A 24,771-nucleotide genomic window follows, 5' to 3' on the forward strand; every position below is an offset into this window, starting at 1 on the left:
TAGTTTCCGAGATCTCAGCGTTCATCCGGACGGACAGACAGACGTACAGACGGACATGGCTAGATCGACTCGGCTAGTGATCCTGATCAAGAATATATATACTTTATGGGGTCGGAAACGCTTCCTTCTGCCTGTTACCCAAAAATACTCAACATGACCACACCCAACAAATCAAGCAGTAGCCAAGTTGGGAACAGTACCAGGCGCTCAGTAGCACCCACTGCATATGAGAATTGCTGATCAGCATATTATATGTCTCACTAACTCACCGTCTCACCGACTCAACGGCACACTGACCGGCCAATGCAGTCAGCACATTTTGCAGTGTCAGCCAACTACGCAAAGCCAACTACGCAAACTGCTACCATAATCATAATTCCCTGACCAACTTTAGCATATAGCTTACTTTACTAATCATTACACTAAACTTCCGTGTTCCAAGTAGTATATAAACATGATCCAAATGAAGAATAAAACAGTTATCAACACACCTCTTAAATCCGCGGTTCTACTTCCTACAACTGGGAATAGGGCTCGTAATACACTATCTCAACTAGCAGCTAACCACGTTAGCTCACCCTCAACGCAGCTCCAGCATCGCCTGTGGTCAGGCATCGCAGTAACCATCGTTACCATTGCCGCGACGCGATCGTCCTGCCATCATAGCGTCCCCGTGCCAGCGACAAGTACTCATTACCCCCTTGTCCCGCGGTGTGACCCGGAAGTGTCTACTTCGGTTAGGCACAAACATTGGTGACCCCGACGTGATCCTTTAACAACAAAGGATAACACTCAAGCAACCCTCTTCCCACTAAAGGACTCACAGCTTTATCCAGCTTCACAGGATACGCTTCTTCTTCCAGCGTCACAGGAACTTCAGCTTAATCCAGCTTCACAGGATACGCTTCATCTTCCAGCGTCACAGGAACTTCATCTTTATCCAGCTTCACAGGGTTCGCTTCTTCTTCCAGCGTCACAGGAACTTCAGCTTAATCCAGCTTCACAGGATACGCTTCTTCTTCCAGCGTCACAGGAACTTCAGCTCCATCCAGCTTCAAAGGATACGCTTCTTCCAGCGTCACAGGAACTTCAGCTTCATCCAGCTTCACAGGATACTCTTCTTCTTCCAGCGTCACAGGAACTTCAGCTTCATCCAGCTTCACAGGATACGCTTCTTCTTCCAGCGTCACAGGGACGTCCAAGACACACAATATGTCTACTTCATTCATTGAGGAAACAAGTCACACAAGAATTGATTTACACAATCGATTACTAGACACCCAAAACGAGCTGCAAGGGAAAATCCAACAGCTCATTAAGAATTATGGCAAGGATTCTGCGGACCGACGAAACCGAGACGGCTATTATTCCGGTAAGCTAAATCAGTTAAACGATCTCTGGCAGCAGTTTTGCGACCTAGATGAAGAAGTCCAGCAAGCAGCATTACCCACTGGAAGTGAGTACTCTTCACGACTAGTAGCACCTAAGGAGCTGGTCGAAAAATATCAGAATATCTTTCTGGACAACATGCCGACTGGAAGCGGGCTTCCAAAGGCCCCGAGATGAACGTCGGCCAACATCAAGATCAGAACAAGAGATCAAGTCAAAGAAGATTCCGCAATTGACACGGTGATCCGACAGTTGCAGAGAAGATGCAACGAATTGGAGTCATCATTAACATTAGCCTCGAACGCCCCAACCGTCACCCCAGCCCTACAAAGGCACCTGGATCTCCATTGGGCGTTACTGAGGCAAGCCCACGACGAATTGGACAGCACACCTGGGGCCGCAGCCCTGGCAGAGGAATACGAAATGAACCTGCTTCGAGAAAACGACGCGTCAATGAGCCTAAACTTGTCACTTCCGCCAATTAGCATTCCGGAGTTCAACGGCGAGTATCTAGACTGGCCACGGTTCCATGATCTCTTTGTGTAATTGGTACATAATAAACCATATTCGGCCAGTCAAAAACTACATATTCTACAGAGTTCGCTTCGTGGTGAAGCGAGAAACGCCTTGACAGACACAGCCTTCTCACAGGGTGGCTATGACGACACCTGGTTGCGTTTAAAGGCCAGGTACCAGAACGGAAAAATACTAGTATTCGTCGCCATAGCAAAAATGGTTGACTATAAGCCTATAGACGGCTGTTCGCGCCAACTAAGGGCCTTACATGACACTATCAAAAACTCAGTGAGTACTCTTAAAAACCTCGACGTGAGCACAAAATCCTGGGATCCACTCCTGTGTTTTATTATCAGAAGAAAACTAGACCAGCAGTCTCTAGCTGCTCTGGAAAATTCAGCGGATGCACCAACGGAAATTCCAACGTTAAGGAGTGTACTGACGTTTATTGAACGGCGCGCTTGTATGCTGGAGACGATAAGCGCTCAACCTACAGCAACACTACGCCATCAGTCAGTTCACAACGAAGAGAGCTGTAAGATTTGTCACCTAGGACCACATAATCTTAGAGCATGCAGCCGTTTCCAGGAAATGGACCCCAAAACACGGCGCCAAGCCACAGTCACTACAGACCAACCGTCAGTACCGATTACAACCGATCTTAATATTCCCGAGGGACTGCCGTTAGCAGATCCTGACTTTCGGCAACCAGGACCCATTGACCTAACTTTAGGGGTTGAAGTATTTTCTCGTGTAATTACCGGTGAACGTCTTGAACTAGGACCTAATAAACCTTTGGCACAAGGCACAAGGCTTGGTTATGTAATCACAGGTTATCTCAATAAAGAAACCTCAATTGATAAATCAAATCAAAATCAATCATGAAATCAACCATATTTTGGTAGAAGGCAGAGGTGATTTTGCAGGACCGAACGCTGCTTATGACCCAACAAAAGATAAAAATCCGATGAATAAAGAACCGACTTCTAATCAATTTAAAACCTACAAGAAGGCTGACTTTGGTTCAACATTTCTAAACTTAACCAAGGAATATCTTAGTTTTGTTGCAGAATATCCACATACCATAGACGTGCAAAATGATCAAGTTCTACGAGGGCACAATTTCAGTCCCCACGGTAATGTCAATTTTATGGCATGATTTGTTAGGTGCTTCCTATACAATTCGGTCAAGGGCTGACCGACATCACGACTTAATTGAGGGTACCCCTCAATGGGGGGGGAGAATGTTCGTACCCAAAGGTACTCAACATGACCACACCCAACAAATCAAGCAGTAGCCAAGTTGGGAACAGTACCAGGCGCTCAGTAGCACCCACTGCATATGAGAATGGCTGATCAGCATATTATATGTCTCACTAACTCACCGTCTCACCGACTCAACGGCACACTGACCGGCCAATGCAGTCAGCACATTTTGCAGTGTCTGCCGAGCCAACTACACAAACTGCTACCATAATCAAAACTCCCTGACCTACCTACCTACTTTAAAATATAGCGCACTTCACTAATCATTACACTAAACTTTCGTCTTCCAAGTAGTATATAAACATGTACCAAATGAAGAATAAATCAGTTATCAACGCATCTCATAACTTCGCGGTTCTACTTCCTACCTCTGGGAATAGGGCTCGTAATACACTATCTCCACTAGCAGCTAACCTACGTTAGCTTAACCTCAGCGCAGTTCAGCATCGCCTGTGGTCCGGCATCGCAGTAACTATCGTTACCATTGCCGCGACGCGATCGTCCTGCCAGCAAAGCGTCCCCGTGCCAGCGACAAGTGCTCATTACCCCCTTGTCCCGCGGTGTGACCCGGAAGTGTCTACTTCGGTTCGGCACAAACACCATCTATACGATTACCTTCTACACTGGCCTTACTACACTATGACTCTTGCGACAAGAAGATGGTTCTAGTCATAGGCATTATCCCACGGTAACTCCGCAACAGAAAACGTTCGTTGACCTTTTTTACGTTGGAAAGTCATATAACAATAGGGGAGAGTGGGGTGAGGATAGTAAGAAAAGATTGGTTGGACATAGCACCTATAAATAAAAAGTTATCACCATGAAAGTTGTATCATTAGAAAGCCAGTTCTGTTGGGTAAAACATTTTTCTACACCACTTTGAAATCAATTGAAAAGTCTTCGAGAAACCTTGCAAAATATCAAAATACTTTTTAAACTACGAAGGCAGTCCGATAAGTACTTAGCCTCACCTCCCGATGGCGTCACTATCGCAAGAGAAATTTACTATCGTGTTTTTTTTTTAGTATAACAAATTTATTTATTTAACGTTGATCAGCCAACTTAATGGCTATAAATCGTTGTCTACGAAGAGGAAAAATTAACATGGAAACATAACAGAAAAGGAGATTAACAATATTTACAATAATTGAACAATTTCATTGCTTTAGGACTCGAGAGACCTGACGTCCTCTTGTCCAGAGATCACCGGGGTGCCTTCGCTTTAGTCTTCTTCTCGTTGAGATTCGGTTTGCCAGGGATGCTGCTAGGTGGTTCGTGTGGGCTTGTAGACGGTCGTTGTAACGGCTTGAGTGCATGTTAATCTGCTCTCGCACCGAGGGGATGTGAAAGTCGCAAGCCAGGACATCGTTCCTTACGTACCAAGGCGCATCCGCAATCGTACGTAGCGCCCGGTTTTGAATTCTTTGGACCCTCATGACATTTGAGTCTGAAGCGGTACCCCATATTTGTATGCAATACGTGAATGAAGGAACCACTATCGACCTGTACAGCAACATCTTGTTGCTAAGGCTGAGCTCAATTTTACCTTTAAGCATCCAATTTAGTTTCCGCAGTTTGGAGCGACATGTTGCTGTAATTTTGGTTATGTGCTGCCTCCACGTAAGACGTTTGTCCAAAATCAAGCCCAAGTACTGAGCCTGGGCTGATTGCGGTATGAGTGTGTCATGTAATTTCACTCTGGGGAGAATTTTACTTCTAAGAGAGAAGTTGCAGTGCTGAGACTTATTTCCGTTTATCTAGATGTTCCATCGATTCGTCCATTCGCCATACAAATCCAAAAAGTTTTGTGTGATTTGGGTTGCTTCAATTCGACACGTGGAGTTGGCAATAAAGGCTGTGTCATCAGCATATGTAGCCAAGAGGGTACCCAGTTCCCTGGGGTATGGCAGGTCAGCGGTATACAGAGTGTATAGTACCGGACCAAGAACGCTACCCTGAGGTACGCCAGCTCGAATGCATCTGACGGACGATCTTTCGCCTCTCACATCTACCATAAAATTTCGTTCTAAGAGATACGATTTTAGGAGAAGATATTGGGCAGTAGGCAGGAGAGTTTTCAACTTATACAGCAAGCCATCGTGCCAAACACGGTCAAAAGCTTCTTTGACGTCAAGAAAGACTGCTGAGCTGTACTGCTTGTTCTCGAACGCTCCAAGGATGTGCTGCGTTACCCGATGCGCTTGCTCTGGGGTTCCATGTCGACTTCTAAATCCGAACTGGTGGTCTGGAATGGCGTCCTGCACACTTCTTACTGCCATCATTCTACTAAGGAATATTCTTTCGAATATTTTAGAGAAGGTGGGCAGTAGACTTATAGGTCGGTAGGATGCAACAAGGTTTTCCGGTTTTCCTGGCTTGGGTATCATCGATATCCACTTCCACTGTGTGGGAAAATGGTGGATACGTAGCATGGAGTTGAAAAGTAGAACTAGAAAAAGTATACCCTTCCTAGGTAACGCCTTGGCAATTCTGCTGTCGATCCCGTCGAAACCGGGAGCCTTACTGCGTTGCAGCTTGCGAATTTGAAGGCAAACCTCTTCCGGACTCACATGTGGGATAGGTTCAATCGCCGAGGAGGGGGCATTTAGGAATGCTAGGGTATTATCCACGTCTTCAGGCCTAGCAAGATTGAATGGCTGAAAGCGCCCTTCCAATTCCTCAGCAAAGGCCATCGAAATTTCGCTGTCTGATCTGCACCACGTGTTGTCGGCACGCTTTATTGGAATTCGGCGAGGGGGCTGTCGCTTAATATTCCTTGTTGCCCTCCAGAGATTAAAACCATACGGCTTTGTGGGATCAGCATTGCGGAGCATATCAGCAAAGTATTCACTCTTCGTTCTCAGCAAAAGTTTCTTAAGATCGTCCTCAGCACGACGATATTCTCTTTTGTCAGCAGGGTCTCGAGAACGCATAAATCTGCGGCGCAACGTCCTTTTAAGCCTCACCAAATCCAGGACCTCAGGTTTTAAAAGGGCATGAGGTGGATCAGATGGGCTGTTTGGTCTTTGGCCGCAGGTTGATGATTCGGCAGCGATGTGAATATTTCGCACAAACACTTCAGTTGCATCGTCAATTTCATCAGGAGTGTTCAGCTGCATGTTAAGGTTAACTAAGCCGTTAATCGCTTCCTGAAACTGTGGGATATTTGCATTCAGGGGCAGGACGAACGTCTTGCGGGAAAGCTTACAGGCGGAAACTCTGTAGTGTATTATTAGTGGGATGTGATCCGAACTTAGTTCAACAATTTCAGAGATGCTTAGAAAATCAGAACGAATTCCTTTGTAAATGGCAAAGTCTATGGCTGATGGCATGCGTTGGCTGTACGGGTAATGTGTAGGCCCTCCGGTAGCAAGAACCTGCATATGAGATGCGAGTACAATATCCGCTAGAGTTCTGCCCCGAATTGTAGAGTTACGTGATCCCCAGAGACGATGATGCGCATTCCAGTCCCCTGCAATTATAAAATTTGGCCCAAGCTCACTAAGAAGCTCTTCGTAGTGGTTAGCTGTAAGAGGCGAATTTGGAGGACAATATATAGACGCAATGACGATTTCCCCTTGGTCAGTCCTGACTTTAATCGCAACACACTGAGCTGTTTGGTGTTCTATACATAAAAATTGGTAGTATTTAAGGCACGATTTGATGATGATTGCGGATCCTCCGCGATGGCGATCAGCAGGATGGTTTGAAAGATGTACGTCATATCCCCTTAGCTGGTAGTATGATCTAGAGCAGAAATGAGTTTCGCTGACCAACATAACGTCGATATGATGTTGTTTTACAAAAAGCTCCATCTCGAGTGACTTGTTGGCCAAGCCGTCGGCGTTCCACACACCGATTTTGAGTCCAATTTGACTCATGGTCGGGCTGTAAAGGCAGAGTGGAGACCAGCGGCTGCTTGAGCCGATCCTGGCGCTATTTGTGGTAAAAGGTTGGTGATAAGGGACATCATTGACATCATCATCTGAAGCATTTTGTCAAACCGAGCAACAAGGTTAGACAGTTGTTCTTCAGATCGTAGATACATTTGTTCTTGTCGTTTCCATTGCTGATCGTTCTGGAATTGCTCGTGATTTCGTTGATGTTGTTGCTGGAAGGACTGCTGCTGCTGATGGCGGGTCTCTGGGTATTGTTGTTGGTCTGTCGTCTGTATGGTTTGTGTCCGTAACCGAGGGAGGTCATTTGGTTTATGTTGCTGGTTAGGTCTCCTATTGCTGGTTCCCAGTGGAGGGAATTGGTTCTGGTGCAGGTTCGCAGGCTGCTGCAACTGGGATCGGCCACCCTGTTGGTTTTGGTGACGAGAATGGCCATTGGTGACGTTTGCGTAAGACAGAGCTCCCACGACATCCGATTGAACAGTAGTCCTTTTGGTAGAGGTTTTTTGGGGAAGAGCGTTACCCTGGGATGAAAGATTTTTTCGGCGTCTTACTGTCTGTTGGTAGACAACACAGCCCTTGTAGTTTGCTGTGTGATTTTCACCACAATTAACACATTTAACAGGATGAATATCACGTTCGCAGGCCTCTATGGCATGTTTCTGACCACATCTCACACAGTTATGATCCAGAAAGCAGTTGTTTTTTGTATGGTGGAAGTCCTGGCAACGATGGCATTGTACGACATCATCCTTTTTGTACGGTAATTCCACTTGAACACGCTGGCGACATAGGGTCTTAACTTCGTGGATTTCCTTGTTGGTTGGAGATGGCTCTAGTTCAACAAACACTAGGTTGACGAACTTTGATTTGTCGAAACGGCTTTTTGGTCTATTGATAAAGCGAACATTATGGCCAAGCAAGGTAAGGCTTTCTTTGATGTGATCGTCCGGAGTGGAGTGATGAACACCTCGAATAACCACGCGATAAGATCTGTCCTCTTTAAGCTGCCAGGAGTGGAACGGGATCTTTTTTGCAATCAAGTATTTACTGATTGCTCTATACGCGTCTGAATCTGCAGAAAGGATCGAAACAGAATTGTTGGAATGACATTTTACGGAGTATTTAGACGGGTGTACGATTTTATCTATGGATCGAATAAGCCCGTTCAGATTCTCGCAGTTGTTGATTACAATCGGCGGTGGCTTGTGATTGGGTGGGTGTTTGTTAGGAGCATTTTCGATACTGTTGTTGTTGGATTGACTTCTGTTGCGTTCGACGTTGTTGTTGTTACCGGAGCTGCCGTGGCTTAAGCCTGTGCTGGTGCTGGCCTGATCAGGGTTGTTAGCCAACTGGCTGACTGTTTGGTAAGCTTGAAGATATTCTTCGGTTGTGTCCATGTCCGAAAGCTCAGCAAATCGGTTGGCGGACTCAGTGGTTTTGGGACTAGTGGAATTTCTCTGCACTTTATTAGCAGAATTGGGAGACCTGGACTCTGGACGGCGTTTGTTGTTCCTTGGGGTCCACCAGTCTTCATCGTCGCCGGCTATGGCTTCTAGCTCGGGTTCAATGTCATTAGATGGTAGAGGCTGGGCGTTGATAGAACTGGCTTTATAAATGCTGCTAAATTTTTGTAACGAGGAATTAAGAGCATTAGTCATAGTCTGTTGCGCCTTAACCACCTTTGCATGGATGTCGAGTTCGGATTCGGAGTCCGACATTGTAGGCATATTGGAAGCTGTGCACTGCTTTGTACTGCTTTACCGACTTCCAGTAGACAAACCCACTTAGAGTAGGTTCCACGAAAGCAGTCGTAGCCTAGTGGGCAAGGTGTGCACCTTGCAGCCGGGAGGCACCGGGTTCAGTACGGGGAGTGGATGCCTGTATTTTTGTTAAATTTTATTTTATTGAGTTTATGAATAATTTGAATTCGAATTTGAATTCGAAGTAGCGGTGATTTGCCAGATCAACAAATTGCAACTGTTGCCTTTAGGTCTCTGTTTCACTTGTTTTCGCGATTCACCAGAGCTAACGGAGAGTCTGAGCACTGTCACTGCAGCTTTAGCTGCCGGGTTTACAAAAACAAATTGATTTGCCACGAAGGTGGACTTGTCCATAGAATCTTCACAAAGATTATCGCAGCAATGCAAAAACGCGTCTGCACTCCACGAAAGCATGATCGAGACTGACTATCGTGTAGTACATTCTCGTAGACGGATTCTGTCGAAATTTCAGCCAAATCGGACTCGTAGTTTGGTTTTGATTGCGTGTGTAATCGAACGTGTTCGCGGATTTTAGAAAAATGGAGAAAGAGCAATATCGGTCTTTGATTCGATTCTTGTTTTTGGAAGGGAAATCGCGCAGCGAAATCAAGGAGTGCTTGAATGCTGTGTACGGTGACTCTTCTCCTTCGATGGCTACCGTCAAAAATTGGTTTAACGAGTTTCAACGTGGTCGCACGTCGGTTTTTGATGAGCCGCGCCCAGGTGCCACGAAAACGACTACCACGAAGGATAACGTGACAAAAATCCACGATCTCGTATTGGCAGACCGCCGATTAAAGATACGCGAGATAGCTGAGACAGTAGGCATGTCAAAAGACTGCGTGGGTCATATCCTTCATTAAATTTTGGGCATGAGAAAGATGTCGGCGCAATGGGTGCCGCGTCTGCTCACTCCGGACAACAAACGCAACCGTGAGACCACTTCTGAGCAGTGTTTGACGCTGTCGCGCAATCCGAAGGAGTTTGAAGTATTTTCTCGTGTAATTACCGGTGAACGTCTTGAACTAGGACCTAATAAACCTTTGGCACAAGGCACTAGGCTTGGTTATGTAATCACAGGTTATCTCAATAAAGAAACCTCATTTGATAAATCAAATCAAAATCAATCATGAAATCAACCATATTTTGGTAGAAGGCAGAGGTGATTTTGCAGGACCGAACGCTGCTTATGAGCCAACAAAAGATAAAAATCCGATGAATAAAGAACCGACTTCTAATCAATTTAAAACCTACAAGAAGGCTGACTTTGGTTCAACATTTCTAAACTTAACCAAGGAATATCTTAGTTTTGTTGCAGAATGTCCACATACCATAGACGTGCCAAATGATCAAGTTCTACGAGGGCACAATTTCAGTCCCCACGGTAATGTCAATTTTATGGCATGATTTGTTAGGTGCTTCCTATACAATTCGGTCAAGGGCTGACCGACATCACGACTTAATTGAGGGTACCCCTCAATGGGGGGGAGAATGTTCGTACCCAAAGGTACTCAACATGACCACACCCAACAAATCAAGCAGTAGCCAAGTTGGGAACAGTACCAGGCGCTCAGTAGCACCCACTGCATATGAGAATGGGTGATCAGCATATTATATGTCTCACTAACTCACCGTCTCACCGACTCAACGGCACACTGACCGGCCAATGCAGTCAGCACATTTTGCAGTGTCTGCCGAGCCAACTACACAAACTGCTACCATAATCAAAACTCCCTGACCTACCTACCTACTTTAAAATATATCGCACTTCACTAATCATTACACTAAACTTTCGTCTTCCAAGTAGTATATAAACATGTACCAAATGAAGAATAAATCAGTTATCAACGCATCTCATAACTCCGCGGTTCTACTTCCTACCTCTGGGAATAGGGCTCGTAATACACTATCTCCACTAGCAGCTAACCTACGTTAGCTCAACCTCAGCGCAGTTCAGCATCGCCTGTGGTCCTACGAAGGCAGTCCGATAAGTACTTAGCCTCACCTCCCGATGGCGTCACTATCGCAAGAGAAATTTACTATCGTGTAGTACATTCTCGTAGACGGATTCTGTCGAAATTTCAGCCGAATCGGACTCGTAGTTTGGTTTTGACTGCGTGTGTAATCGGACGTGTTCGCGGATTTTAGAAAAATGGAGAAAGAGCAATATCGGTCTGTGATTCGATTTTTGTTTTTGGAAGGGAAATCGCGCAGCGAAATCAAGGAGTGCTTGAATGCTGTGTACGGTGACTCTTCTCCTTCGATGGCTACCGTCAAAAATTGGTTTAACGAGTTTCAACGTGGTCGCACGTCGGTTTTTGATGAGCCGCGCCCAGGTGCCACGAAAACGACGACCACGAAGGATAACGTGACAAAAATCCACGATCTCGTATTGGCAGACCGCCGATTAAAGATACGTGAGATAGCTGAGACAGTAGGCATGTCAAAAGACTGCGTGGGTCATATCCTTCATTAAATTTTGGGCATGAGAAAGACGTCGGCGCGATGGGTGCCGCGTGAGACCACTTCTGAGCAGTGTTTGACGCTGTTGCGCAATCCAAAGGAGTTTGAAGTATTTTCTCGTGTAATTACCGGTGAACGTCTTGAACTAGGACCTAATAAACCTTTGGCACAAGGCACTAGGCTTGGTTATGTAATCACAGGTTATCTCAATAAAGAAACCTCATTTGATAAATCAAATCAAAATCAATCATGAAATCAACCATATTTTGGTAGAAGGCAGAGGTGATTTTGCAGGACCGAACGCTGCTTATGAGCCAACAAAAGATAAAAATCCAATGAATAAAGAACAGACTTCTAATCAATTTAAAACCTACAAGAAGGCTGACTTTGGTTCAACATTTCTAAACTTAACCAAGGAATATCTTAGTTTTGTTGCAGAATGTCCACATACCATAGACGTGCCAAATGATCAAGTTCTACGAGGGCACAATTTCAGTCCCCACGGTAATGTCAATTTTATCGCATGATTTGTTAGGTGCTTCCTATACAATTCGGTCAAGGGCTGACCGACATCACGACTTAATTGAGGGTACCCCTCAATGGGGGGAGAATGTTCGTACCCAAAGGTACTCAACATGACCACACCCAACAAACCAAGCAGTAGCCAAGTTAGGAACAGTACCAGGCGGTCAGTAGCACCCACTGCATATGAGAATGGCTGATCAGCATATTATATGTCTCACTAACTCACCGTCTCACCGACTCAACGGCACACTGACCGGCCAATGCAGTCAGCACATTTTTCAGTGTCTGCCGAGCCAACTACACAAACTGCTACCATAATCAAAACTCCCTGACCTACCTACCTACTTTAAAATATAGCGCACTTCACTAATCATTACACTAAACTTCCGTGTTCCAAGTAGTATATAAACATGTACCAAATGAAGAATAAATCAGTTATCAACGCATCTCATAACTTCGCGGTTCTACTTCCTACCTCTGGGAATAGGGCTCGTAATACACTATCTCCACTAGCAGCTAACCTACGTTAGCTCAACCTCAGCGCAGTTCAGCATCGCCTGTGGTCCGGCATCGCAGTAACTATCGTTACCATTGCCGCGACGCGATCGTCCTGCCAGCAAAGCGTCCCCGTGCCAGCGACAAGTGCTCATTACCCCCTTGTCCCGCGGTGTGACCCGGAAGTGTCTACTTCGGTTCGGCACAAACACCATCTATACGATTACCTTCTACACTGGCCTTACTACACTATGACTCTTGCGACAAGAAGATGGTTCTAGTCATAGGCATTATCCCACGGTAACTCCGCAACAGAAAACGTTCGTTGACCTTTTTTACGTTGGAAAGTCATATAACAATAGGAGAGAGTGGGGTGAGGATAGTAAGAAAAGATTGGTTGGACATAGCACCTATAAATAAAAAGTTATCACCATGAAAGTTGTATCATTGGAAAGCCAGTTCTGTTGGGTAAAACATTTTTCTACACCACTTTGAAATCAATTGAAAAGTCTTCGAGAAACCTTGCAAAATATCAAAATACTTTTTAAACTACGAAGGCAGTCCGATAAGTACTTAGCCTCACCTCCCGATGGCGTCATTATCGCAAGAGAAATTTACTATCGTGTAGTACATTCTCGTAGACGGATTCTGTCGAAATTTCAGCCGAATCGGACTCGTAGTTTGGTTTTGACTGCGTGTGTAATCGGACGTGTTCGCGGATTTTAGAAAAATGGAGAAAGAGCAATATCGGTCTGTGATTCGATTCTTGTTTTTGGAAGGGAAATCGCGCAGCGAAATCAAGGAGTGCTTGAATGCTGTGTACGGTGACTCTTCTCCTTCGATGGCTACCGTCAAAAACGAGTTTCAACGTGGTCGCACGTCGGTTTTTGATGAGCCGCGCCCAGGTGCCACGAAAACGACCACGGTGCCACGATCTCGTATTGGCAGACCGCCGGTTAAAGATACGTGAGATAGCTGAGACAGTAGGCATGTAAAAAGACCGCGTGGGTCATATCCTTCATTAAATTTTGGGCATGAGAAAGATGTCGGCGCGATGGGTGCCGCTTTTGCTCACTCCGGACAACAAACGCAACCGTGAGACCACTTTTGAGCAGTGTTTGACGCTGTTGCGCAATCCGAAGGAGTTTTTGCGTCGTTTCGTGACCGTCGACGAAACATGGATCAACTGGTACACACCAGAGACCAAGGAACAGTCGAAACAGTGGACTTCACCCGGCGAACCTGCTCCGAAGAAGGCGAAGACTGTCCCATCGGCCGGAAAGGTGATGGCCACCGTTTTTTGGGATTCACAAGGTGTGATCTACATCGACTACCTGGAGAAGGGCAAAACGGTCACAGGGCTGTACTATTTGGAATTATTGGGCCGATTCGCCGCCGAATTGCAGAAAATACGGCCCCATTTGGCGAAGAAAAAAGTGCTCTTCCATCATGACAACGCACCGGCTCACACTTCCGCCCTCGCCAAGGTCAAATTGGTCACTCGCTGGACAGAAGTTTGCGTCGAACGTCGTCGCCGCCACAGAGGCTTATTTTGCAGACCTCGAGAAAATGTATTTTTCAGGCGAGTTAAAGGAGTTGGAGCAAATGTATTGAGAAAAAAGGAGACTATGTTGAGAAAAAAATCGCCACTTTTCCAAAATTTTCGTTTTTATTTTGGAGGCTAAGTACTTATCGGACCACCCTCGTATACTGGCCCCCTTGTAAATTGTATATGGGTAAAAACATATATAGTGACATATCCATAGTACCACATACTCCTATGTACATGTCCACACACCCACACATACATGCACACATTATGCAGTCACCCTCAAGACACCCTTTAAGAAATAAGAATCCAAATTTAATTGACAACAAGCTAATGGAAAATTACCGAGCTAAAGGCAAGCCAGAGGAAATTTCCATGAAACAAAAAACCAAACTTTATAGACTAAACAATTAGAACGAGCCGCTGTTCAGACTATCGGCACGTTCCCACGAATCAGGATACTCAGATTTCGGGACCCAAGTCTAGAGTCCAAAGTCTAAATTTAAAGAATCACTCAATTGCAATAAGTCCCACTCACAGAAAGCTCTAAAGCTTAAAACCGAGGTATGATCGTAAGTGAAGTAGGAGTTAGAGAATGAGTTCAGTTTGAGACTTATCAACAGTAGGTCGGTGTTCTTCCAAAATATTGTAACCAGTGTAAAAGTAAAATTAAATAAAGATTTTTTTTAATACACTTATGGTGCAGATCTTTAATTATATATATTTTTTTAATTGGATTTTGAATTTTTTGGATACCATATTTTTCTTGTTAAAGGGAATACATTTTTTGTATTATTTTTTATTAAACCTTTCTTTATAATATAAAATTGCGGATATAGATTTTTTACTGTGGTGGACTCCATTTATGTAAATTAAATTTTGTTCGTTATTGATCTACAGCATATCATTATTCCATGATAATGCGGCAACCACAACTAGCACCACCATTGGCATTATTACAGGCACCTGAAAGCTATATATTTACTTCAACAAAACCCGCATTATCAAATATTAACTTCAACTATCCTTGCCCTAGAGGAAGTGTTTTGAGTTGTTGCAAAAACAGGTACGCGCTTGGCACAAAATTTCGGTTTTTAAAAAAGAAATACATTTAAAAATCTCACGAGCGACCAATGTCCAATAAAAGGACTCGAACAGAGTAAAAATATTTTATCAACCTGTTACTTTAAAATTAAAAATTGATCAATTTTACAGTGGTGGATTTTAATAAGGTTTTAATATAATGAGATGGTCTTATCTGCTAGGGTATTTCAGCTTCGGCCTGCCGATCTAGCGCCCTTCCTGATTTTACGTAAAGTAAAATGTTCAAATCATTTTTCTTATTTAGCTCGGCATACAAAGGAAGATTAATCAAATAATTGACGTGGTAAATACTGCACATGATACTGGAACCACTTGGCTAGAAGGACTTCTTATGAGTGTAAGTGAAAATTATTTTTCTAATAATTTTATATTAATGTTATAAATTTGTTTTGTAGATTTTCAAACCAAGAGATAATATGTTAAAGTCTGATGGATGCGTACAAGAACCTATAAAAAAAAATACGGAGCCCCCACTGGATATTGTGATAGCTTGTCAACAATTAGCTGACGGATTAGTTGACAGACTAATTGAACTAGAAGACACAGATAATGCTCGAATGTTGGGTTGTATTACTACACTTCATTTGCTAGCTAAAGTGCGGCCTCAACTGCTGGTTAGGCATGCCATGACAATAGAGCCATATCTCAATATAAAATGTCATTCTGCCACAGCTGCGAAATTTATATGTGCTGTTGCGGATATTCTTGAAAAAGTGGTTCCGCTGGTTAACAATGCAAGTGAATCTTTTTTGGCAACATTGGAAGAGCATTTAATGTTATTGGTTGTTTCACGGAACCAAGCCGAAGTCACTAGTTGTGTTTCTTGCCTAGGAACACTTGTAAATAAGATCACACATAACTTCAAACTCATCCGCGACTGTTTTCAAAAGTAGGTATTGTTGTTTGTATATATACTTGTCGTGTTGATTTTTATATTTACAATTGGTCCCAAGAGTATATAATAACTTTTTTGCACTGCTGTAATTTTTCCCGAGTTCTTATGTACCGACTTTAGTCAACTACTACGTTTTTCTAGTAATAAAAAAGAGGTATGCATGAATGCATCCAAAACGGCAAACGATTCATTCACTCTGAAAATGAGTGCACGTTTTCCTGTAAAACTTTTAAAAAAAGTGAGTGAATATTGTTCTAATGCCAGTATTGACAGCTAGTGTAAGAAATGACGAGAGGGAAATGATTGCATTGATGCGAGGGAAATGCCTCTAATTTGGGTGTCAAGGCTGCTATGTGTAGCCGCAGTCTTGAAAATAGGTGATGGTCCGATCATAACAAATGACACACAGATCGAAAGGTATTGTTATTTTCTTAAGTTTTCTCTGCTAAGACCTTTATTTGGTCGATTTGTTCAGGATAAATTACGGTAAAAGTAGAAAACGTTAAATTTAGAAGTTTAAAGTTAATGAAACCGAAAAAGCAAAACTTATATTTTTTCCGAAATACGCGTCCAAAAAATGCTCCATTAAAGTTATTTTAAATTTGAATGAAGTTCATGACATTTTCAAATTAAGACCAAAGAAGAGTATGTGTGTAGGTTTGCCATATTTTTTATGTTACCGTCCTGGAGTTTAGAAAAATCCGTTAGTTTAGCGGGAAAAAAGCTGGAAATGGCTATAATGTAAAGGGTCACAGTTCCTAAAGATAAATTTAAAATCTGCCACTTTACTTCTTACTAAAATCCCAGCAAAATTGGGTAATAGTGCAAACTACACAATTTGGGAGCTCAGTAATAATTTTTGGCGTTATTTGGTCTGAGCCAGGAGATTTTTTCGGATCCAGATGATTTTTTATTGGCTCGCGTTGAAGCTGAGAGTAATTTGTTATAGGCGGTATTGTTATTGCATTCGTGGCAGTATTTGGCTGGAACACATTTTCAAGGTGTTCTGCAAATGTTCCGGCTCTGTCTTCATCACTGCGGACCCAGCCTACTGAGTTTCTAATAGGCGCCTTAGTTCCTGTCGGTGAGCATAGGGTTGGATGAGCTCTCCACAGTGAGTGCTTTTTGGAAGATGTTGATGTTGCTCTGTATAGCGCCGTTGGGTATTTGCTTTTTGTTTCTTTATCGCTTTGGTGAGTTTGCGGGAGGTGTCTTTTAACCTTTGTCGTGCAAATGGCGACCTATAACGAGACCTACGAAAGTGGTCCGAAAGGTACTTAGCCTCCAAAAGAAAAACAAACACTTGACCCACCGATGCTCAGACTTTTTTAACCCGTCTGAAAAATACGTTTTCTCGAGGTCTGCAAAATAGGCCTCTGTGGCGGCGACGACCTCCTCATTCGATGCAAATTTCTGTCCAGCGACTGACTTTTTCAAGTTTGGAAACAAAAAGAAGTCACACGGGGCCAAATCTGGAGAACATGGTGGATGGGGTAGTTCGTAGCCCAATTCGACCACTTCGAGGGCGGAAGTGTGAGCCGGTGCGTTGTCATGATGGAAGAGCACTTTTTTCTTCGCCAAATGGGGCCGTATTTTCTGCAATTCGGCGGCAAATCGGCCCAATAATTCGAAATAGTACAGCCCTGTGACCGTTTTGCCCTTCTTTAGGTAGTCGATGTAGATCACACCTTGTGAATCCCAAAAAACGGTGGCCATCACCTTTCCGGCCGATGGGACAGTCTTCGCCTTCTTCGGAGCAGGTTCGCCTGTGAAGTCCACTGTTTCGACCGTTCCTTGGTCTCTTGTGTGTACCAGTGGATCCATGTTTCGTCAACGGTCACGAAACGACGCAGAAACTCCTTCGGATTGCGCTTAAACAGCGTCAAACACTGCTCAGAAGTGGTCTCACGGTTGCGTTTGTTGTCCGGAGTGAGCAAACGCGGCAACCATCGCGCCGACCGCTTTCTCATGCCCAAAATTTCATGAAGGATATGACCCACGCGGTCTTTTGACATTCCTACTGTCTCAGCTATCTCACGTATCTTTAATCGGCGGTCTGCCAATACGAGATCGTGGATTTTTGTCACGTTATCCTCCGTGGTAGCCGTTTTTGGGGCACCGACGTGCGACCACGTTGAAACTCGTTAAACCAATTTTTGACGGTCGCCATCGAAGGAGAAAAGTCACCGTACACAGCATCCAAGCGCTCTTTGATTTCGCTGTGCGATTTCCCTTACAAAAAGAAGAATCGAATCACAGACCGATATTGCTCTTTCTCTATTTTTCTAAAATCCGCGGACACGTCCGACTCCACTTGCAGTCAAAACAAAACTACCAGTCCGATTCGGCTGAAATTTCGACAGTAGCCGTCTACGAGAATGTACTACACGATAGTAAATTTCTCTTGCGATAGTGACGCCGTCGGGCGGTGAGGCCAAGAACTTATCGGACTGCCCTCGTATGGCGACCATTGCCTAGGAACACTTGTAAATAAGATCACACATAACTTCAAACTCATCCGCGACTGTTTTCAAAAGTAGGTATTGTTGTTTTTATATATACTTGTCGTGTTGATTTTTATATTTACAATTGGTCCCAAGAGTATATAATAACTTTTTTGCACTGCTGTAATTTTTCCCGAGTTCTTATGTACCGACTTTAGTCAACTACTACGTTTTTCTAGTAATAAAAAAGAGGTATGCATGAATGCATCCAAAACGGCAAACGATTCATTCACTCTGAAAATAAGTGCACGTTTTCCTGTAAAACTTTTAAAAAAAGTGAGTGAATATTGTTCTAATGCCAGTATTGACAGCTAGTGTAAGAAATGACGAGAGGGAAATGATTGCATTGATGCGAGGGAAATGCCTCTAATTTGGGTGTCAAGGCTGCTATGTGTAGCCGCAGTCTTGAAAATAGGTGATGGTCCGATCATAACAAATGACACACAGATCGAAAGGTATTGTTATTTTCTTAAGTTTTCTCTGCTAAGACCTTTATTTGGTCGATTTGTTCAGGATAAATTACGGTAAAAGTAGAAAACGTTAAATTTAGAAGTTTAAAGTTAATGAAACCGAAAAAGCAAAACTTATATTTTTTCCGAAATACGCGTCCAAAAAATGCTCCATTAAAGTTATTTTAAATTTGAATGAAGTTCATGACATTTTCAAATTAAGACCAAAGAAGAGTATGTGTGTAGGTTTGCCATATTTTTTATGTTACCGTCCTGGAGTTTAGAAAAATCCGTTAGTTTAGCGGGAAAAAAGCTGGAAATGGCTATAATGTAAAGGGTCACAGTTCCTAAAGATAAATTTAAAATCTGCCACTTTACTTCTTACTAAAATCCCAGCAAAATTGGGTAATAGTGCAAACTACGCAATTTGGGAGCTCAGTAATAATTTTTGGCGTTATTTGGTCTGAGCCAGGAGATTTTTTCGGATCCAGATGATTTTTTATTGGCTCGCGTTGAAGCTGAGAGTAATTTGTTATAGGCGGTATTGTTATTGCATTCGTGGCAGTATTTGGCTGGAACACATTTTCAAGGTGTTCTGCAAATGTTCCGGCTCTGTCTTCATCACTGCGGACCCAGCCTACTGAGTTTCTAATAGGCGCCTTAGTTCCTGTCGGTGAGCATAGGGTTGGATGAGCTCTCCACAGTGAGTGCTTTTTGGAAGATGTTGATGTTGCTCTGTATAGCGCCGTTGGGTATTTGCTTTTTGTTTCTTTATCGCTTTGGTGAGTTTGCGGGAGGTGTCTTTTAACCTTTGTCGTGCAAATGGCGACCTATAACGAGACCTACGAAAGTGGTCCGAAAGGTACTTAGCCTCCAAAAGAAAAACAAACACTTGACCCAGCGATGCTCAGACTTTTTTAACCCGTCTGAAAAATACGTTTTCTCGAGGTCTGCAAAATAGGCCTCTGTGGCGGCGACGACCTCCTAATTCGATGCAAATTTCTGTCCAGCGACTGACTTTTTCAAGTTTGGAAACAAAAAGAAGTCACACGGGGCCAAATCTGGAGAACATGGTGGATGGGGTAGTTCGTAGCCCAATTCGACCACTTCGAGGGCGGAAGTGTGAGCCGGTGCGTTGTCATGATGGAAGAGCACTTTTTTCTTCGCCAAATGGGGCCGTATTTTCTGCAATTCGGCGGCAAATCGGCCCAATAATTCGAAGTAGTACAGCCCTGTGACCGTTTTGCCCTTCTTTAGGTAGTCGATGTAGATCACACCTTGTGAATCCCAAAAAACGGTGGCCATCACCTTTCCGGCCGATGGGACAGTCTTCGCCTTCTTCGGAGCAGGTTCGCCTGTGAAGTCCACTGTTTCGACCGTTCCTTGGTCTCTTGTGTGTACCAGTGGATCCATGTTTCGTCAACGGTCACGAAACGACGCAGAAACTCCTTCGGATTGCGCTTAAACAGCGTCAAACACTACTCAGAAGTGGTCTCACGGTTGCGTTTGTTGTCCGGAGTGAGCAATCGCGGCAACCATCGCGCCGACCGCTTTCTCATGCCCAAAATTTCATGAAGGATATGACCCACGCGGTCTTTTGACATTCCTACTGTCTCAGCTATCTCACGTATCTTTAATCGGCGGTCTGCCAATACGAGATCGTGGATTTTTGTCACGTTATCCTCCGTGGTAGCCGTTTTTGGGGCACCGACGTGCGACCACGTTGAAACTCGTTAAACCAATTTTTGACGGTCGCCATCGAAGGAGAAAAGTCACCGTACACAGCATCCAAGCGCTCTTTGATTTCGCTGTGCGATTTCCCTTACAAAAAGAAGAATCGAATCACAGACCGATATTGCTCTTTCTCTATTTTTCTAAAATCCGCGGACACGTCCGACTCCACTTGCAGTCAAAACAAAACTACCAGTCCGATTCGGCTGAAATTTCGACAGTAGCCGTCTACGAGAATGTACTACACGATAGTAAATTTCTCTTGCGATAGTGACGCCGTCGGGCGGTGAGGCCAAGAACTTATCGGACTGCCCTCGTATGGCGACCATTGCCTAGGAACACTTGTAAATAAGATCACACATAACTTCAAACTCATCCGCGACTGTTTTCAAAAGTAGGTATTGTTGTTTGTATATATACTTGTCGTGTTGATTTTTATATTTACAATTGGTCCCAAGAGTATATAATAACTTTTTTGCACTGCTGTAATTTTTCCCGAGTTCTTATGTACCGACTTTAGTCAACTACTACGTTTTTCTAGTAATAAAAAAGAGGTATGCATGAATGCATCCAAAACGGCAAACGATTCATTCACTCTGAAAATAAGTGCACGTTTTCCTGTAAAACTTTTAAAAAAAGTGAGTGAATATTGTTCTAATGCCAGTATTGACAGCTAGTGTAAGAAATGACGAGAGGGAAATGATTGCATTGATGCGAGGGAAATGCCTCTAATTTGGGTGTCAAGGCTGCTATGTGTAGCCGCAGTCTTGAAAATAGGTGATGGTCCGATCATAACAAATGACACACAGATCGAAAGGTATTGTTATTTTCTTAAGTTTTCTCTGCTAAGACCTTTATTTGGTCGATTTGTTCAGGATAAATTACGGTAAAAGTAGAAAACGTTAAATTTAGAAGTTTAAAGTTAATGAAACCGAAAAAGCAAAACTTATATTTTTTCCGAAATACGCGTCCAAAAAATGCTCCATTAAAAAGTTATTTTAAATTTGAATGAAGTTCATGACATTTTCAAATTAAGACCAAAGAAGAGTATGTGTGTAGGTTTGCCATATTTTTTATGTTACCGTCCTGGAGTTTAGAAAAATCCGTTAGTTTAGCGGGAAAAAAGCTGGAAATGGCTATAATGTAAAGGGTCACAGTTCCTAAAGATAAATTTAAAATCTGCCACTTTACTTCTTACTAAAATCCCAGCAAAATTGGGTAATAGTGCAAACTACGCAATTTGGGAGCTCAGTAATAATTTTTGGCGTTATTTGGTCTGAGCCAGGAGATTTTTTCGGATCCAGATGATTTTTTATTGGCTCGCGTTGAAGCTGAGAGTAATTTGTTATAGGCGGTATTGTTATTGCATTCGTGGCAGTATTTGGCTGGAACACATTTTCAAGGTGTTCTGCAAATGTTCCGGCTCTGTCTTCATCACTGCGGACCCAGCCTACTGAGTTTCTAATAGGCGCCTTAGTTCCTGTCGGTGAGCATAGGGTTGGATGAGCTCTCCACAGTGAGTGCTTTTTGGAAGATGTTGATGTTGCTCTGTATAGCGCCGTTGGGTATTTGCTTTTTGTTTCTTTATCGCTTTGGTGAGTTTGCGGGAGGTGTCTTTTAACCTTTGTCGTGCAAATGGCGACCTATAACGAGACCTACGAAAGTGGTCCGAAAGGTACTTAGCCTCCAAAAGAAAAACAAACACTTGACCCAGCGATGCTCAGACTTTTTTAACCCGTCTGAAAAATACGTTTTCTCGAGGTCTGCAAAATAGGCCTCTGTGGCGGCGACGACCTCCTAATTCGATGCAAATTTCTGTCCAGCGACTGACTTTTTCAAGTTTGGAAACAAAAAGAAGTCACACGGGGCCAAATCTGGAGAACATGGTGGATGGGGTAGTTCGTAGCCCAATTCGACCACTTCGAGGGCGGAAGTGTGAGCCGGTGCGTTGTCATGATGGAAGAGCACTTTTTTCTTCGCCAAATGGGGCCGTATTTTCTGCAATTCGGCGGCAAATCGGCCCAATAATTCGAAATAGTACAGCCCTGTGACCGTTTTGCCCTTCTTTAGGTAGTCGATGTAGATCACACCTTGTGAATCCCAAAAAACGGTGGCCATCACCTTTCCGGCCGATGGGACAGTCTTCGCCTTCTTCGGAGCAGGTTCGCCTGTGAAGTCCACTGTTTCGACCGTTCCTTGGTCTCTTGTGTGTACCAGTGGATCCATGTTTCGTCAACGGTCACGAAACGACGCAGAAACTCCTTCGGATTGCGCTTAAACAGCGTCAAACACTGCTCAGAAGTGGTCTCACGGTTGCGTTTGTTGTCCGGAGTGAGCAAACGCGGCAACCATCGCGCCGACCGCTTTCTCATGCCCAAAATTTCATGAAGGATATGACCCACGCGGTCTTTTGACATTCCTACTGTCTCAGCTATCTCACGTATCTTTAATCGGCGGTCTGCCAATACGAGATCGTGGATTTTTGTCACGTTATCCTCCGTGGTAGCCGTTTTTGGGGCACCGACGTGCGACCACGTTGAAACTCGTTAAACCAATTTTTGACGGTCGCCATCGAAGGAGAAAAGTCACCGTACACAGCATCCAAGCGCTCTTTGATTTCGCTGTGCGATTTCCCTTACAAAAAGAAGAATCGAATCACAGACCGATATTGCTCTTTCTCTATTTTTCTAAAATCCGCGGACACGTCCGACTCCACTTGCAGTCAAAACAAAACTACCAGTCCGATTCGGCTGAAATTTCGACAGTAGCCGTCTACGAGAATGTACTACACGATAGTAAATTTCTCTTGCGATAGTGACGCCGTCGGGCGGTGAGGCCAAGAACTTATCGGACTGCCCTCGTATGGCGACCATTTCTTGTCGTAGGCGTCGTTTTTTGAGTACGAGCTGCTCGATTTGTTGATTTGTCTTTTGTATGTAAGGCGCTTGTGCGATTTGAGATCCCCAGTGTTTTTTTTTTTTTTTATTAAATAAGCTTACATATATACAAGAATATAAGTGGTAGAAGAAGAGAAGAGGTAGAAAAAGTTCCGATCCCGCGGGACTGCCGCAAAGCTATACTTCGCGGGACGGATGGCGGTCAGGTTGCCGCTCGTCCTTATGACTCCATGCGTCGACTCCGTTCTCGACGCCTAAGATCCTTCAGGATGCCAGCGGCCATGTTGGCTATCGCGTCCCACTTGCTTTGATCTTCCAGCATGCAGCTGATCACGTTGTCCGCTGTCAGGTTACATACGGTTGTCGTTTCAGCTTCGGCTCGGTTCCTATCGTATAGGGGGCAGATGAATAGCGCGTGCTCTGCGTCTTCGATGCTTCCTGTGCCGCAGTGGTCGCAGTAGGGGTTTGGCTCGTGCTTAAACCTATGCAGGTATTCCTTAAAGCATCCGTGCCCGGAGATCATCTGCGTGAGGTAGAAGTCTACCTGTCCGTGTCGTCTCTGCAGCCAGGGGGTTAGACTGGGAATTAGCCTGTGCGTCCACCGCCCTGTGGTCGCATTGTTCCACCTCATTTGCCATGCCTCGATCGTGTTACCGCGTTGGGTCCTGCTTCCTGTGCTCCCAGTTCTTCGTTCTGCCGCCAGCAGGTCTATCGGTATAGTACCGGCTACCACTAGCGCGGCTTCCTCAGATACCGTGCAGAAGCTGCTTGTGATGCGCAGTGCGCAGCGCCTGTAGACAGCTTTGCACTGGCGGCTGTATGATGCGGTCTTCATAGCCTCGGCCCATATGGGCGCGGCGTACATTATGATAGATGTCACCACTGTCGCTATAATCCTTCTGCTGTGCTGCTTTGGTCCTCGAGTATTGGCCATCATCCTTGAGATGGCTGCAGTCGATCTGGATGCTTTGGCTGCGGCATACGATAGGTGCGTCTTAAACGATAACCTGTGGTCGATCAGTACTCCGAGATACTTGATTGAGGCGCTTGTTTCTATTAGAGTTGATCCGACTCGTATTGTGGCCTTCTCCACAGTCTTCCTGCTGCTTATGAGCACTGCCTCCGTTTTGTGCTCGGCGACTGCTAACCCGTTGTCTGTGAGCCAGCACATAAGGATGTCTATCGAGAGGCTGCATCTATCCGTGATCTCATCGAGGGTTTTCGCTACCGTTACCAGCGCTATGTCGTCCGCAAATCCCACAACTGTGCATCCTTCGGGTAGTACCTGCCTTAGGATCCCGTCGTACATGACGTTCCACAGTATCGGGC

General features: G+C 44.3%; 1 protein-coding gene across 7 annotated transcripts in view; it reads left to right on the forward strand.

The window, feature by feature from the left end:
* Positions 1 to 24,771, forward strand: part of Nipped-B (Nipped-B cohesin loading factor) — a 303,163-nt gene that overhangs the window by 194,844 nt on the left and 83,548 nt on the right. For 6 of the 7 annotated variants that reach the window (XR_011605804.1, XM_070999319.1, XM_070999323.1 and 3 more), the window contains 2 exons: positions 15,211 to 15,303; positions 15,362 to 15,855. The exons of the other annotated variant lie outside the window; for it this stretch is intronic. Coding sequence is in view for 5 of the 6 variants with exons in the window: in XM_070999319.1 (XP_070855420.1) it covers positions 15,211 to 15,303; positions 15,362 to 15,855 (587 nt within the window). In the remaining variant the exon portion in view is untranslated. The remainder of the gene's footprint in view (positions 1 to 15,210; positions 15,304 to 15,361; positions 15,856 to 24,771) is intronic. 7 annotated transcript variants of the gene reach the window in all.

This window comes from Drosophila suzukii, unplaced genomic scaffold, assembly GCF_043229965.1.
Source record: "Drosophila suzukii unplaced genomic scaffold, CBGP_Dsuzu_IsoJpt1.0 scf_7, whole genome shotgun sequence".
In the NCBI taxonomy this organism is placed as follows: domain Eukaryota; kingdom Metazoa; phylum Arthropoda; class Insecta; order Diptera; family Drosophilidae; genus Drosophila; species Drosophila suzukii.